This window comes from Cryptomeria japonica, chromosome 6 (genome assembly GCF_030272615.1).
Source record: "Cryptomeria japonica chromosome 6, Sugi_1.0, whole genome shotgun sequence".
NCBI classification, from domain to species: domain Eukaryota; kingdom Viridiplantae; phylum Streptophyta; class Pinopsida; order Cupressales; family Cupressaceae; genus Cryptomeria; species Cryptomeria japonica.
In genome coordinates this window covers 108192898-108206852 of record NC_081410.1, presented here as the reverse complement: position 1 = coordinate 108206852, position 13955 = coordinate 108192898, and the positions used below count along the sequence as shown (strand labels likewise).

Genomic DNA, 13955 nt, shown 5'->3' with positions numbered 1-13955 from the left:
TAATCTCATACTCATGGGGACCAATATCTCCCTTTGGCTTGTCTACCTTTGTCACTGCAATCTGTACTGTTCTCCTGATGGTATGACGAAAGAATAAGGATCCGGTAAACTAGTGAGAGGGGGGGTGAATCAGTAGATAGAAAACTGATAATGTCTTTTCACCAAACAAAAATCAACCTCTCAAAGCAAACTCTAAACTGGCTGGTATAAACATTGAACTTCAAATGCAATATTACTGACAAGTTAAATTGGTTGACTGTTATAACAAACTAACAATAAAAAAAAATCTTTGAAACTCTCAAAACCTTTTTACTGAATCATTCAAATACTTTACTGACAGTAGTTAAAACATATTTTAGATTGCTGCTGGTTAACATAACATATCAAAGTGGATTTAGCAGTTAAGCAATTTAACCATAGTAAACATAACCACAAAAACATTCACTACTTGACACAATATTTTTGACGTGGAAACCCAAATGGGAAAAACCAAGATGGGGATGAATACCCACAAGTATTTTGAACTCTTCTGAAGTTTGCCCTATTAGGAGCCTAGCCTGTTAAAGCTTTACAAAAAGTCCTGTTAAGAACAGATCCTGTTAGGGACCACCCGGTTAAGGGATTGACTATAATGCCCTATTAGAAGTAATACCCTGTTAGGAGTAACCTCGGTAGAGGATTTGGAATCCAAGCTAATGGATCACCTGGTTAGAGGATTTGAATAACACTAAGCTTGTTAGAGCTTAACTGGTTAGGGGATTTTACTGTTGTAATTGTTAGAGAACAACAGGGATTTGCTGATCTGTTTGAATAGCACTACACTTGCTTGTTCAGATCCTTTTCATGCTCCTATCTGCCTTTACACATACTGCAGATACATCATCTGGTTCGGCAACCACACTCTCTTACTCTCAACTACAAATTGCCAACACTTCAACAAAACAACTCATCGACATTAAAAACAAATCAATAGGTCAGTAACACATCACAAACCTAAGATCTCATAGAGATTACAAACAAATCGGTTAAGTATCACCGTTGGATTACATAACAATCATTGCACATCATTCAAGACAACCTCAATCACTCCTTGATCACCGCTTCATCGAACTCTGTAACTCATCATGCGGTTTCCATTACATGCAATGAACTTGCTCATTCCCAAGACAAAAACCGTTATCTCTACGTGCCAAAAACCATTTGAAACTCTTCTCATACAACATGCATGCGTGTCATAATCATTACCGCTCATTGGGATAGGAGCCAAGGTGGGTTGTTGAGTAGGAGCTTCTAGGAAGAGAAGCATTGGAGGCCTTGGAGCTATCTTCCCAGCCTGAATCAAACAATTTTCTGCTCTTATGGCTATGTGATATGCGCCCAGTAGAGAGGCTCCACCCATTGATTGTACCATGACAGCTATATCGCTGTTGAGAGCTCTAAGATAATACAAGATGGCATGATTTGGAGATGGCTTCACTAGAGCAGGAATTCTATATCATGTCTTATGGAATCTAAAATTGAAATCTCCCATGAACTCGTGGGGTGCCCTCTTGATCGTAGTCAACTGCTCCACAAGTGATAGGTGATCACTTTTGTCTTCAAAATGGTTGCACAACCTCTCCCCCAATTCGTCCCAATTGTGAATGAGCTAGACGACAACCCTCTATACCACTGCAAAGCTTTGCCCATTAAAGATGTGGCTAAGAGTCTAATAGCAACATCATCCTGAGTGATATTATGGACGGAGCAGATGTTTGCAATGTCTTGAATGTGCTCAATAGGCGTAGTGGCTGTTTCACCAGTGAAGTATGGTATACTCTTCAACGCAGCCACTGATATGTCATTCCATTGAGTCAAAATAAGGGGACTCCCCCCATTGAATGTAACAAAAACTTGATTTCTTGCCACGTGAAACAATGGTCTATTGATATGAGTGGTGGGAGCCCTTGATAGTAATGGTCTTGTAAATGGAGGGGTAGAATGAGACCTGGGAGATGGAGTGTTTACAACCCTGACCTCCCTAATTGGTGATAATGAAGGTCTACCTCTCCGCCTTCTAGAGTCTGAAGATAAGAGTTCTTTAAACTGGAAACTACCTCTAGAAGATGCCCTTGTATGAATTCTGGGCATGAAATCCGGAGTTGCAACAAGTCATGAGCAAGCAGACTGAACTGGTGAGCAGATACTTCAGAACCTGGGGATTCTAGAGTTGAGCACTTCGAAACTTCGAGACCTGGGGTTTCCGAAGTAGCGGACCTAGGAACTTCGAAACCTGGGGGTTCCGGGGTTGAGAAGGCTTAGTGACTTCGGAACCTGGAGACCTCAGGGTTCCGGAGTTAGCAACAAGTCATTTACAAGAGACTGGTCTTGTGAGTAGAGTTGCCAAGTGCTTGAAGATGATTGCCTCTAAAGGCTGAGATGCCAAGAACAACACTGAATCCTTAGCATGTAAATCGAATGAAGTCCCACCGGGCGTGCCAAAAACTGTTATCACAAAAGCTTGCACCCTTACTGAGCTATCGACTCAGCAACCTTGTGAAACATGGAAACAACCCTGAAGTGTGGGACTTGCGCAAAGGGGTTGAATCTCCGGAGAAGGCCAACTTCCTTCTCACTCCAGGTGCAGGTGTTGAACCATCTCAACACTTCAAAACTTACTCCTAAGCCTATCCTAACAACTTGCAGAGGAAAAGGGAAGAGAGAAATGCTTGAAATAAAAGGAGGTGATGCACCAAGAAGAGATTGTTCCTCTCCCCACCCAAAATGGCACAAGGAATCAACTGAAATATCCAAGAAATGCACAAACTTCAGTTGTATGAGTGACCCAAACGCGTGTACGGAGGTTAGAATTTGCTAAGTGTCAAGAGGGGAGAAGGATTCCCACAAGTCACACTCAGAAAAACAAGTTAACACAACACATATGGGAAGAAGAGCCACCAAACATACACTTATGATGAAGGTAAGGAAACATACACATCATGCATAAGTTGAAGGAAGGCAAGAATGCAATTTCAATTTATTCAAAGGCCAAAGGCCAAACTTACAGTTGCAGAAATGCAAAAATAATTACAATTCTTCAAGAGAAGAGAAAGAGCATAAGAAAGCTCAAGGCAGCAGGCAGATAACCCTTTACAATGAGGCTTAAAAGCCTTATATAGAAAAATGGTTACAAGAGTGATCATGACCCCTGCATGTCAGTCTGGGAGTGTAGAGAAGTGCATGCACTTGACTTCAGTACTTGCAAGCAACCTAGCCATATCCACAAAAGGCAACCCTGAGAAGGTGGATTGACTGACCTTCCAAAGTCAGAGTATGCAAACATGACATAAGTCACCACAACAAGCATGGCCTCGTACCTCCTTTGATGGAAATCTTGCCAAAAACATTAAATGCACCCCTGTGGCTCCACAAAAGTAGGTGCACAAGTCACCAAAACTATCGGAGCATTTAAAGCCTTGAGTGTCGATCACACCATCCGGAAGTGTCGCCAATCGAAAAGAAGTTCGGGGACTTCGGAAACTCGGGTTCCCGAAATGGGGAAGACAAGGAAGAAACTTCGGAACCTCGAGGTTCCGAGGAAGAGGAAGGAGAGCAGCAGGGAACTTCGGAACCTCCGGGTTCCGCCGTTCCTAAGAACTAAAAAAAGGGCTAAGGAAGGAACTTTGGAACCTCGGGGTTTCAGAGTTTCGGGGGAACTAGAGAGAAAAGGCAAGGAGGGAAGGAACTTCGGAACCTCGGGGTTTTGGAGTTCCGGGGGAACTAGAGAGAAAAGGCAAGGAGGGAAGGAACTTCGGAAGCTTGAGGTTCCGAAGAGAAGAAAGGGAAGCAAAGGAAGAGAACTTTGGAACCTCGGGGTTCCGGAGTTCCGGAGAAGGCAAGGGAAAGGAACTTTGGAACCTTGAGGTTCCGGAGTTCCGGGGAACTGAGAAAAAGGCACGGAAAAGGCGGAACTGAGCAAAGGAACTTCAGAACCTCGGGGTTCCGGAGTTCTGAGGAAGGCAAGAAGAAAAGAAAGGAACTTCGGAACCCCGAGGTTTCGAAGTTCTGGAGAGAAGAAAGGGAAGCAAAGGAAGAGAACTTCGGAACCTCGGGGTTCCGAAGTTCCGGAGAAGGCAAGGGAAAGGAAAAGAAGGAGAGGAACTTCGGAAACTCGGGGTTCCGAAGTTCCGGAAAGGAAAGGAGAGGCAGCAAAGGGAAGGAACTTCAGAACTTTGGGGTTCTGGAGTTCCAGAGAAGGAAAAGCGAGAGAAGGCAAAGAGAAGGAACTTCAGGGTTCCGGAGTTCTGGATAAGGAGAACAAGAGAAGGCAAAGGGAAAGAACCTCGGAACCTCTGGGGTCTGGGGTTCCGGGGAAGGAAGAAAAGGCCAAGGGAGGAACTTCCTCCGAACAAGGCAACACTTCACACGTCATGATTCTTCTGCTTTCTCCTTGATCAACTAGGGCAGTGCTGGTCCATGGATCGTATCTTTGATCGGTTCTTACTGATGGACCAAGGGTGTCATAAAATGACAAGAGTAACTAAACTTTCATGTGACAAAAGGAGGGCAACCAAAGACAACCCAGAAGTTTAAGTGGGTAATAGTGGAATGACAGATAGAGATTTTTCTTAATGGAGAACAAGGCCATCTTAAATATTGAGTCTCCAAGCAATGTGTGGAAATTTTCAAATTTGGATACCCATAAAAAAAAGGCTCTAAGCTCACTGGAAATGACGTTATTGTTATTGATTTGGGGTCAACAAATTCATGCGTTGCAGTCATGGAAGGAAAGAATCCCAAAGTAATTAAGAATTCAGAAGGTGCAAGAACAATGCCGTTTGTAGTGGCCTTTAATCAAAAGGGAGAGGTTCTTATGGGTACTCCTACGAAGTGTCAAGCTACAAATACTGTGTTTGGAACATAATGATTGATAAGAAGGCTCTTTGATGATCCGCATGTATAGAAAGAATGAAGATGGTTTCATACGAAATTGTTAGAGCAACCAATGGTGATGCATGGATTGAAGTAAATGGGATCTAGTCAGATTGGGGCACTACAAGCAGTTTGGCAGTTCTTGCAGGCTGCTTTAGTGCTCTGTTAGTCACTTTGATATTCAATTTCCTTCTTGAATGGAGTTCCAGATTCCTTTTGGATATTTGTAGCTATGTGTTGGCAATATTATAATTGTTGCGAATTTTTTTTATATTACGTGTTTGAGACTTGGGGCAAGATTCTTGAACAGATTGAAGCATCATTAAAATAACTTTTGTATAGAGAATGACTTCTTGAAGATTATCCTCTTCTTGGGAATGACAACGATATGAGACTTGTTAATCTTTTCCAGAAAGCATAGGTATGAAGAATGCCTGGCTTCTTTCACCTATAATCATCACTGTGGCATAAGTGGCAGAGGAATCCAACGAGCAATGTAGAAACACATGGACAGAAGTGTAAATGTCCCAGATTTTCTATCACCATCAAATGCATAGACATATATGGTTGTAGAGTTTTATAGGAAAAGCTCGAAGACAAGCTTTTTATCCCACCGAAGTTCAAATGTTGAATATGAAAATCCAATCAAAAGAATTGAAAGATATGATTGAGAGGCTTGCACACAAAGTATCATGAATAAATGAGACCAATGTCCATGCCATTGCTAGTACCATTTTAAGCTCCAGGTCTGGTATGATTAGAAGATAAGGCAAAGGCGATTGAAGATATGGATATGGTAATGGTGGATCCAAGGTACATTGGATATCATAGTGAAGATGATACTCCAAGGCGAAGTCGAGTTAGACCATTTATATTCTGTAGAATTGAAAATGAATCAAAGAAATGTGGTCTCATTGCAGAGATTCAAAGATTTCCAATAAAGCATGACAGCTGAGTTACATAACCACTTCAAAGAAGCATTCAGATGCGGATACGAGGAACTTTATCAATTGGAAGTGCTTGTTGCAAAGCCTAAATTACAGAAAGAGGTTATCCTTATACTCACTACTATGTCAATAATGCCAGGTGTGAAAAGTATTTTTATAGGTGATGCTGCAAGAGGTCAATGAAGTTTCTTGCCACATCCATCAAACTAACATGAGGATGCATTGAACAATGACTTTGTAGCTCAATGGATAAGGCATTGGAGTGTCCCAGAGATTCTGAAGTTCTCTCCATTCATATTTTTTCAAAGAATGCAGTCCCCAATCAGAGCCAATGTTACCTTCAAATTTTAGCAAATCCTAGGTAACCCTCCCATGGATATAATTTCATAAATTGTTTTGCATTGGCATTTATATTTAATTCTTTTAAAATTTAATAATTATAATATTATGCAAAGTAATTGAATGTCAAGTTGTATGTGGGTAAAATCAAGTCACATAGTTATTATCTTCTAGGTGAATTAATTCTTTCAAGATTTAATTATTATATGTAAAATGTCCACAAAAGTGAGAAGACGTACAAGGGGGGAAATTAATATTGGAAGATAAAATTATTGAAAAGGAAAGTTGGGTAAAAGGAAGTTACGGGTAGTTATCCAACTATTTCATGTGTGGGTGAATTTTTTAAATGGGAAAAAATTTATTGTAAAGAGGATTATCTTCTCTACAGAAAAAGCCTTGTAACCAATTTTATGCTATATTCACAGTTGAGATTTATACTCTGTCAAAATTATTTTCTTTCCCCATGAATTTTATTCTCAAATAGACTTTGTGCTGTTCTGAGTAAGAGTGGGCTGTGTGTCACCATTATGGAGGGATATTGATAAATTGTGCTTTATCAATATTTGCAAATATTTATTTGAAGATTTATAAAATTATTGACAGACTTTGTGTTGTCAGTATTTACATATATTTTCTATTGGCAAGTATTTATTTCATTTTCCTCATTATCTATAATACTAAGATTATTAATAGACTTTGTGCTATTTATAAATGTTCATATTTTATTTTGGCTGCAATTTTTTATTTCTTGGAGAGGAGGGATTATTTTAAATATAAAAATTAACATTTGAGGGAGCTGCTCCTCTTTGAAAGCAGAGGAAGATCATCCTTTTCATGATGGTTTATCCAATGTTGCAAGGTTTTGTCACTATCCATTGGGCAAATTGATGAGGAAAGCATAGTGACAAAATTATTTGCTAACAACCCCACACATGAATCCCTAGTGAAATCATTTCTGATCGGTTGTCTATATAGGGTCTACCAGTGCATAAAAGCACATCAAATTGGCATACAGAAAATAGTGCCAACACATGGGATAGATGGCACCACATTAAGGGCAAAAATCTACAATCTAGTATTTGATGTCAGGTTCTGAAGTACGTAAAAGCTTAATTGTTGTTGAATGAAGTTTGGCGAGATCTATTTTAATATAGTATCTGTGCATAGATGTTTATGGGTTTTTTCATAAAGTTTGGAGAGATTTATTATAACATGTATCTGTGCAATAGATGCTTAGGAGTTTTTTTCATAGTGACATTAGTTAAGCTAACTCAGGAATAAAATTTCCCATGTTGCCAGAAAGTAAGTGATTTAACAATTCCGATGCCAATCCAAATAATCTAATGACTAATCCATACATTATTTTCCTATATTTTCTTTTTGTGGATGAAAATTTGGAACTATAGCCCTAAATTCTTTAAAATTGAAGGCATTCTTTTGGCAACCCTTCTGTGAACTGTCTTATTTCTATAGCAACTTCAAATTTTCCAATTAGAGCTTTTCCATTCCAGTTAGAAATCTTACATCTGATTGTATTGATTAGTTCTCAATCACTAATAGTGGTGTTCTTTGAGTTTGATCATTTTGAAAGCTGTGGTTTGCTGGTTTCTGCATCTTTTGGTGTGCTTAGGTTTTTTTATCCCCATTCCATTTCTCTAGATGTAATTTGATTACCACCAACCGCTTCCATCAACCATTTCCTCTTTTGACCCTCTTTGTTTCTCCATTTTTATTTTGCAAGTACTCAATCTCCTTTTGCTTGTGCATAATATAAAATTTTAATACAAAACTTGGTGTGTTCCTCTGCATTTTCAGTTTGCAGTCCATAGCATTCCATAAAATGAGAAAATTTTATACTCTACAAAATTCATTTAGCAAAAGACATAAAAATGTTAACTTTGCCGGCTGAATTTGATGGTTTGTTTATCCATCAACTTTGACCTTATTTGCAAGTTGTCTTCGTTTAGAGGATATTTACACCTGTTAGTTGATTTTCAGGTATTTTGCAGACCTTCAGCAAGAACTTGCAAACTATGACAGGGTCCTATATGAAATGATTACAGATAAGGACCCTAAGCAATCAAATAGAAATCCAAGAACACGTTGGATACCACCTAAAAGGTTACCAGGAGTCCGCTATCAAGAGTTCAATATTATAGGATTTATTGAGCATTCAATGATATCTAGCCTTGGTTTACATTTTCAGTACGAATGTCTAGATTTTTGGAGGGATAATTGGTATCATGCAGATCTTGATTATCACACATACAAGCTGATGCAGGTAATATTTCGCTCTCTCGAAGTGTGTTTACAACTAAAGTTTTCCATGAGTTCTTTGTCTACTTCTCCTAGCCATATAGTCTTGTCTTTTTGCTCAATACTCAAATAATGAAGGGCCAAGGCACAATGTGGCGATAGCTATAAATGCTATTTGGATCATGACAGCAATCAAGGATGTTGGAAAAATGTGGCTTACTATTATTTCTTTTGTTGTATTTCTATCTGCAGCGTGAAAGAGGTGAGAACTTGTTCATAATTGCAAGGGAAACGAGTGCCATTTCTAGTAAGGAGATTACAAAGTCTACTTTTGAACGAGAAGATCTTGATCCATGGAAATCAAAGCTGTTGTGGGTGGCACGTTTTTTTCCTATGCCACTGGCGGGGTTGTTTCTAATAGAAAGCGTTTGGGGATTTTCATCTTCACCAATTGGTAGATCTCCAGAGATGAAAGCTTTATTTCACCTTGATTTGGCAACTGCCGTGAAACTGTTTTTGGCAAAAGAGATAACTTCAGAGTATGTACCAGGTTCCTTACCTCAGTTTGTATAAGCGGAATGATCTGAAAAATGTTTCTAGTTTATTCCTGCAGAATTTTCAACTGTTTTATCGCTAGTTTTTTCTTTTGTTTTTGCTATAAAAAGAATTGAATAAATTGCGAAGGCTTTAGTAATTCTGTAATACATTTTGAAGGTTTGAAGAAAAATCTGAGTGGGTGAAGAATTCTGTCATCATTGGGGAAAGGAACAAAGTTGTAATGGAAGAGTTGCGAGCAGCGATGAATGATGGCTGCCAGAAAATAGCAATACTATATGGAAGTGGGCATATGCCAGACATGGATGAACGTTTGCGGACAGAATTTGGCCTTTTACCTACCCAGATATCCTGGAAAACTGCATGGTCATTGAAAAATCAGAAGACGAGTGATCAGACACAGCTTCCTCCTTTCTTGACTGGAATTGTCAAGACAATTGGCTGGCAACTCAATAGATACCAGACCCTAGCATTGCTGATCTTCTCTTTGATCCTTGCAGTTGACTTGTGGCTTTGGGAGGTTGTCTTTAGTTCAATCAAAGATGGGTTAGATTGTTGGGAAAATGTAATGTTAGTGTTAACATGGTTGTTTAAATTGGTATTATATATGTTAATAATATAAGTTGTTGAGAAACAACTTAATATTGTTGTTAGTGGGGTTGGTTATAATATTATGTATAATGTTTTGAACGAAGATGAATAAGAGAAGCCTATTATTCTGTGTAATTTTTTTTAGATTTCGATAAACTTCAACCATATTTCTTATATGGTATCAGAGCTTGATCGTTTCTGTGCCTATCATGAGTTGATTCTTATATCATTAGAGTTATCTTATGCACCAATTATTTAACGATGAGGAGGAAATATTGGATTATTGAGTACCGTAAATATTGTACCACATCTTTCCTTCAGTGGTTATCAGTTGCCGAGGGCATTGTGTGGCGGCCCAATTTGGTCTGGGCGCAATTTATTGTTGAGAGCAATTCTTATTGGCTCAAGTCTTTTGTTTCTGGCCGAGGCTCTATGGTTGTTATGCCCTGATCACTGCCTGCAGGAGCCGTCTTTGTGATTGATTTCAGTTTCCATTTATCTGCATTTTTCTTGAGTTTTCTGCTGGGATATCCTTCTACCGGCACGTATTCCACTTCGCTGCCTATGTGAACAATTTGTTCATTGGGTGATAGGCAACTCTGTTGGTTTGTTTGGAGGATCTTCTTCCGCATCGGCTCATACCTGGATCGAAACCGATCCTTCATTGATTTATTCCAATATCAACGAATTTGCCACGATCCACATTGCCGTGCTCATTGCATTGAGGAATTTGGCTGTCGTGTCCTTTCTGTTGAAGCAATGTTTTGTTGGATCGATCTCTTTCTTGCAGATCATGATTGAGGCGTTTGCTGACTTTATTTTCCAAACCGTGAGTTTGCTGACGAGGTACAGGTCATGCTTTGTTATTGGCGACCCATACACAATCTGTTTTCTTTTACTTGCTTGAATTCACATCACTGGCAAATTTAGAATCGGGCTCATTGTTGGCGGCCACTTTGTTGTTCGCTAAATTTATGTTTCATGCGAGTTGGCTGAGCTTCCTATTCCCAAACAGCCTGTCGTGGATTAAGATTTCCTCTTTGTCCGCAACAATTGGAGTGGGTCTGTCTGTAGTTGGAGAGGACGTAGTTTGCAGATTGATCCTTGAAAGTGTTGGTGAAGATAAGCACCTAAAGTGTAGTTTCTATTGGTTAATATGATTCTTTAGTAGATCTTATAAATGAAGAGTTTGTAGAAACTGCACAGTTAAAAAATGAGTCTGAATTAATGTTCTCACATTGTAACTTTGAGCCTCAAAGATAAATTTGCTAATTAAGTTGTAAATTAAGTTGTAAATTACCAGAAGTTGGCGGCGCCATAGGCCGGAGGACACTCAGCGTCCTCTTGTCAGTTACTAACGACAGGGCCGCTTATCAACTTTGGTGGCACTTTATTTTCTAGTATGCAATATGATATGTTTTGTTTTTCAGTGTTCCTGCTTGTGTGAATAAGTGGAATTTCACATACATTGTGGGGGGAATATAACCAATGTTCCATTCTCATTTGTGATATGCATGGTGATTTCTATGTAACTTCCCTTATGTGCAAGCATAGTGGCAAACAAAAGCACTAGAGTAAGTCAATTCATGGATCTTGAAAGGGTTTGTGGGAGGATCCAGAAAACCACACGAAGTGAACAGATGAGTGGCGGTTCCTATTCATGTCAAGGTTTGTGGTTTAAAACCATGGGAGGAGAGAGCCTTTCTTTTGGATCAAGGTCATGAGTCACATAGTTGGACATGCCACAAGGGTGAGCATACTGCAAAAGAGTGTGAATGTTTTTCTACCATGTTCACACTAAGGGGGGGAATGTTGGGAAAATGTAATGTTAGTGTTCACATGGTTGTTTAAATTGGTATTATAAGTGTCATAAATATTAAGTTGTCTCTCAACAACTTAATATTGTTGTTAGTGGGGTTGGTTATAATATTATGTGTGATGTGTTGAACGAAGATGAATAAGAGAAGCTTATTATTCTGTGTAATTTTTTTAGGTTTCGATAAAATTCAACCATATTTCTTATATAGATGAGATTTAATGGTAGTGCAATTTCTTGCAGGGGGTTGGGGTAAATTCTAGTCCCTGAAAAAGGTTTGGTAGTCTTTCACATATCTGTAATATAAGTTGATATTAATCTAGTTTTAAGTTTTCCTCAAGGCAATTTTTATTGTACTCCTTTAATAGCCTTTCAACTGAAGTTCAGATTCATTCATTCTTTTTCGCATGTTCAATTGATTGCACTTTTGGGAGTTACACAAGAAAATATCAGGAGATAATTCTCTGTATGTTTTAAATTTTAGCCTTAGGAGGTGTTTGATAGACATGCTGCAAGGTATGCAGTGTAAAATAACGCTAAAGATATTATTATTGCCTTTGTTAAAACAAAAGTTGTAGTCGTGATATAATCACTTTTTCCAAAAGTGCTTTGATAATCTTAGAATAGTTTAGAGACTGTGAACTCTGCAGGACAAAATTGCAATCTTAAAAAAATGTGTTTATTTTAGGGGAGAGTCCTCAATAGTTGAGTACCCTAACTTCCCGCTTCTCAAAATCCTATGGAAATTTCAAATCACTCTCAATTTTTAACACCAACTTACTTGGCAAGTCCCCTGCTTATAACTAAGGTTTCAAGGCCACATCATCAAATATGATGCCACATCAACATACTTTTAGCCAAGGTGTCCAAAACAGCCAAAAAAAAGATGTGACCAATGGTTGTGAAAAGGGAGACCAATAGTTGTGCAACTGATGTGGCTTAATATGATTGGTTGCTTTTAACAACTATGGATAGTCATCGTTGGCAATAACAACTTTAAAGTCATAACTATTGGTGCAATGATTAAAAATATCGGACATTAAATCAATAAGTATCTGTCTTAAATAAACAAGTATGAGTATCAAATCAACAACTACTATCACAACTATTAGAACACGCTCAAGTACTCGTTCCTTTCCCCTATTTAATTTTTTTTGGCGAGTATGACTTCTATACCTCAAAAATAGTAAGGGAAGGCATGTTTTAGATCTAGGAAAGATGGCATCTACATTTTAAGTTTTTCAATTTCAGTTCTAAATTTGAAAAATATTCTTTAATATTTTCCTTCTTTTAAAGTTAGCCAATTCCATTTATAAAATATGTACCTAATGTAGAGTTGAAATTTATGCAATCATAATTGGTGTGTCCAAAATAAGTGCATATAGTCTAGTGCTGAATTTGTGTGTGTAATGTAATTAGTGTGTCTTGGCTACAAATGTACCTAATGTAGAGTCACAATTGGTGCATCTAAAATAGGTGCATATAGTCTAGTGCTGAATTTGTGTGGAATGTATTTTGTGCACCTTGGTAGTCGCTTTAATGTTACATCTAGGACTCCAAAAATCTTAATTGTAAATGACTTCTTGGTCGATTTCTATGGTTTAAACTTTAAAAAATAATTAATTTGATTGGAATCAATTTTATTTTTTCCTTAGTTGTTCTTTATTATAACATCATTATTAAGGATAGTATTTGGTAAAATATTTAATGTTTTAATATATGTTGTTTACATAATGTATCAAATTGAGTGAGATTCAAATATGCAATTTTAATGTAATCTTTGATTGATCCATATGTAATGAGGAGTGGTTCACAACGCATTTCTTATAATTATGAATGATCTACTTAACACTCATTAAATCTAGGCGTTTCCCAAATATGAATCCATTCTAGTAGGGCACCCGACCTAAGATTCTTTTAGGCTAAACACTTAACAATGAGGTTTTCTTACAATTAAATTCACTTAACTTGTTAGTCCATTTGATTAACCTTCCATATATGTTGTACTTTTGAATCTTGATAAATTAGTTTACTTATTAGCCCATTTGCAAAATTTAAGCAAATGTTGTCCTTGAATTTTGATAAATTATCAAACAATTTGCTGAAACATTTTACTAGTTTGCAACATTATCTGCAACATTATCCACTGTGAAAACATCAATAATATTAGATTTTCTTTGTAGAGGTCACAAATTCTTGTATGAGTATAAACAATCACTCACATATTCACATAAGGAGCAAAGTCTTAGAGCATAATAATTTACTAGATTGTGGAGTTCACAACATTTAGTGAACATTTAGCGAAATGGCTTTATGTGTGCAAGGAGTCAGAGGTTGTAATTGACACAATTTTGAGTCAAGACTCTACAAAATTTGTGGAAACTACCACCTATACCTAAGTGCCTCATATCTCTTCAACACTATCTTGGCCATATTTTGTATCGAAATTATGGAAACAAGTTAAACAATTGCAGTTGCATGAGAAGAAATTGATGGAAGAAAAAAAGAATGGTTACAAACAACAACATAAAAGAAGTTAC

The 13955-nt window shown here is 37.8% G+C and overlaps 1 protein-coding gene across 1 annotated transcript in view; it reads left to right on the top strand.

Annotated features, from left to right (window-relative positions):
• LOC131030546 (uncharacterized) overlaps positions 1–9734 on the top strand; it is a 28660-nt gene extending 18926 nt beyond the window's left edge. The window contains exons 3-5 of the mRNA XM_057961409.2: positions 8196–8478; positions 8706–8992; positions 9168–9734. Of these exons, the coding sequence (XP_057817392.1) occupies positions 8196–8478; positions 8706–8992; positions 9168–9630 (1033 nt within the window). The 3' untranslated portion in view covers positions 9631–9734. The remainder of the gene's footprint in view (positions 1–8195; positions 8479–8705; positions 8993–9167) is intronic.
• Positions 9735–13955: the final 4221 nt, after the last annotated feature.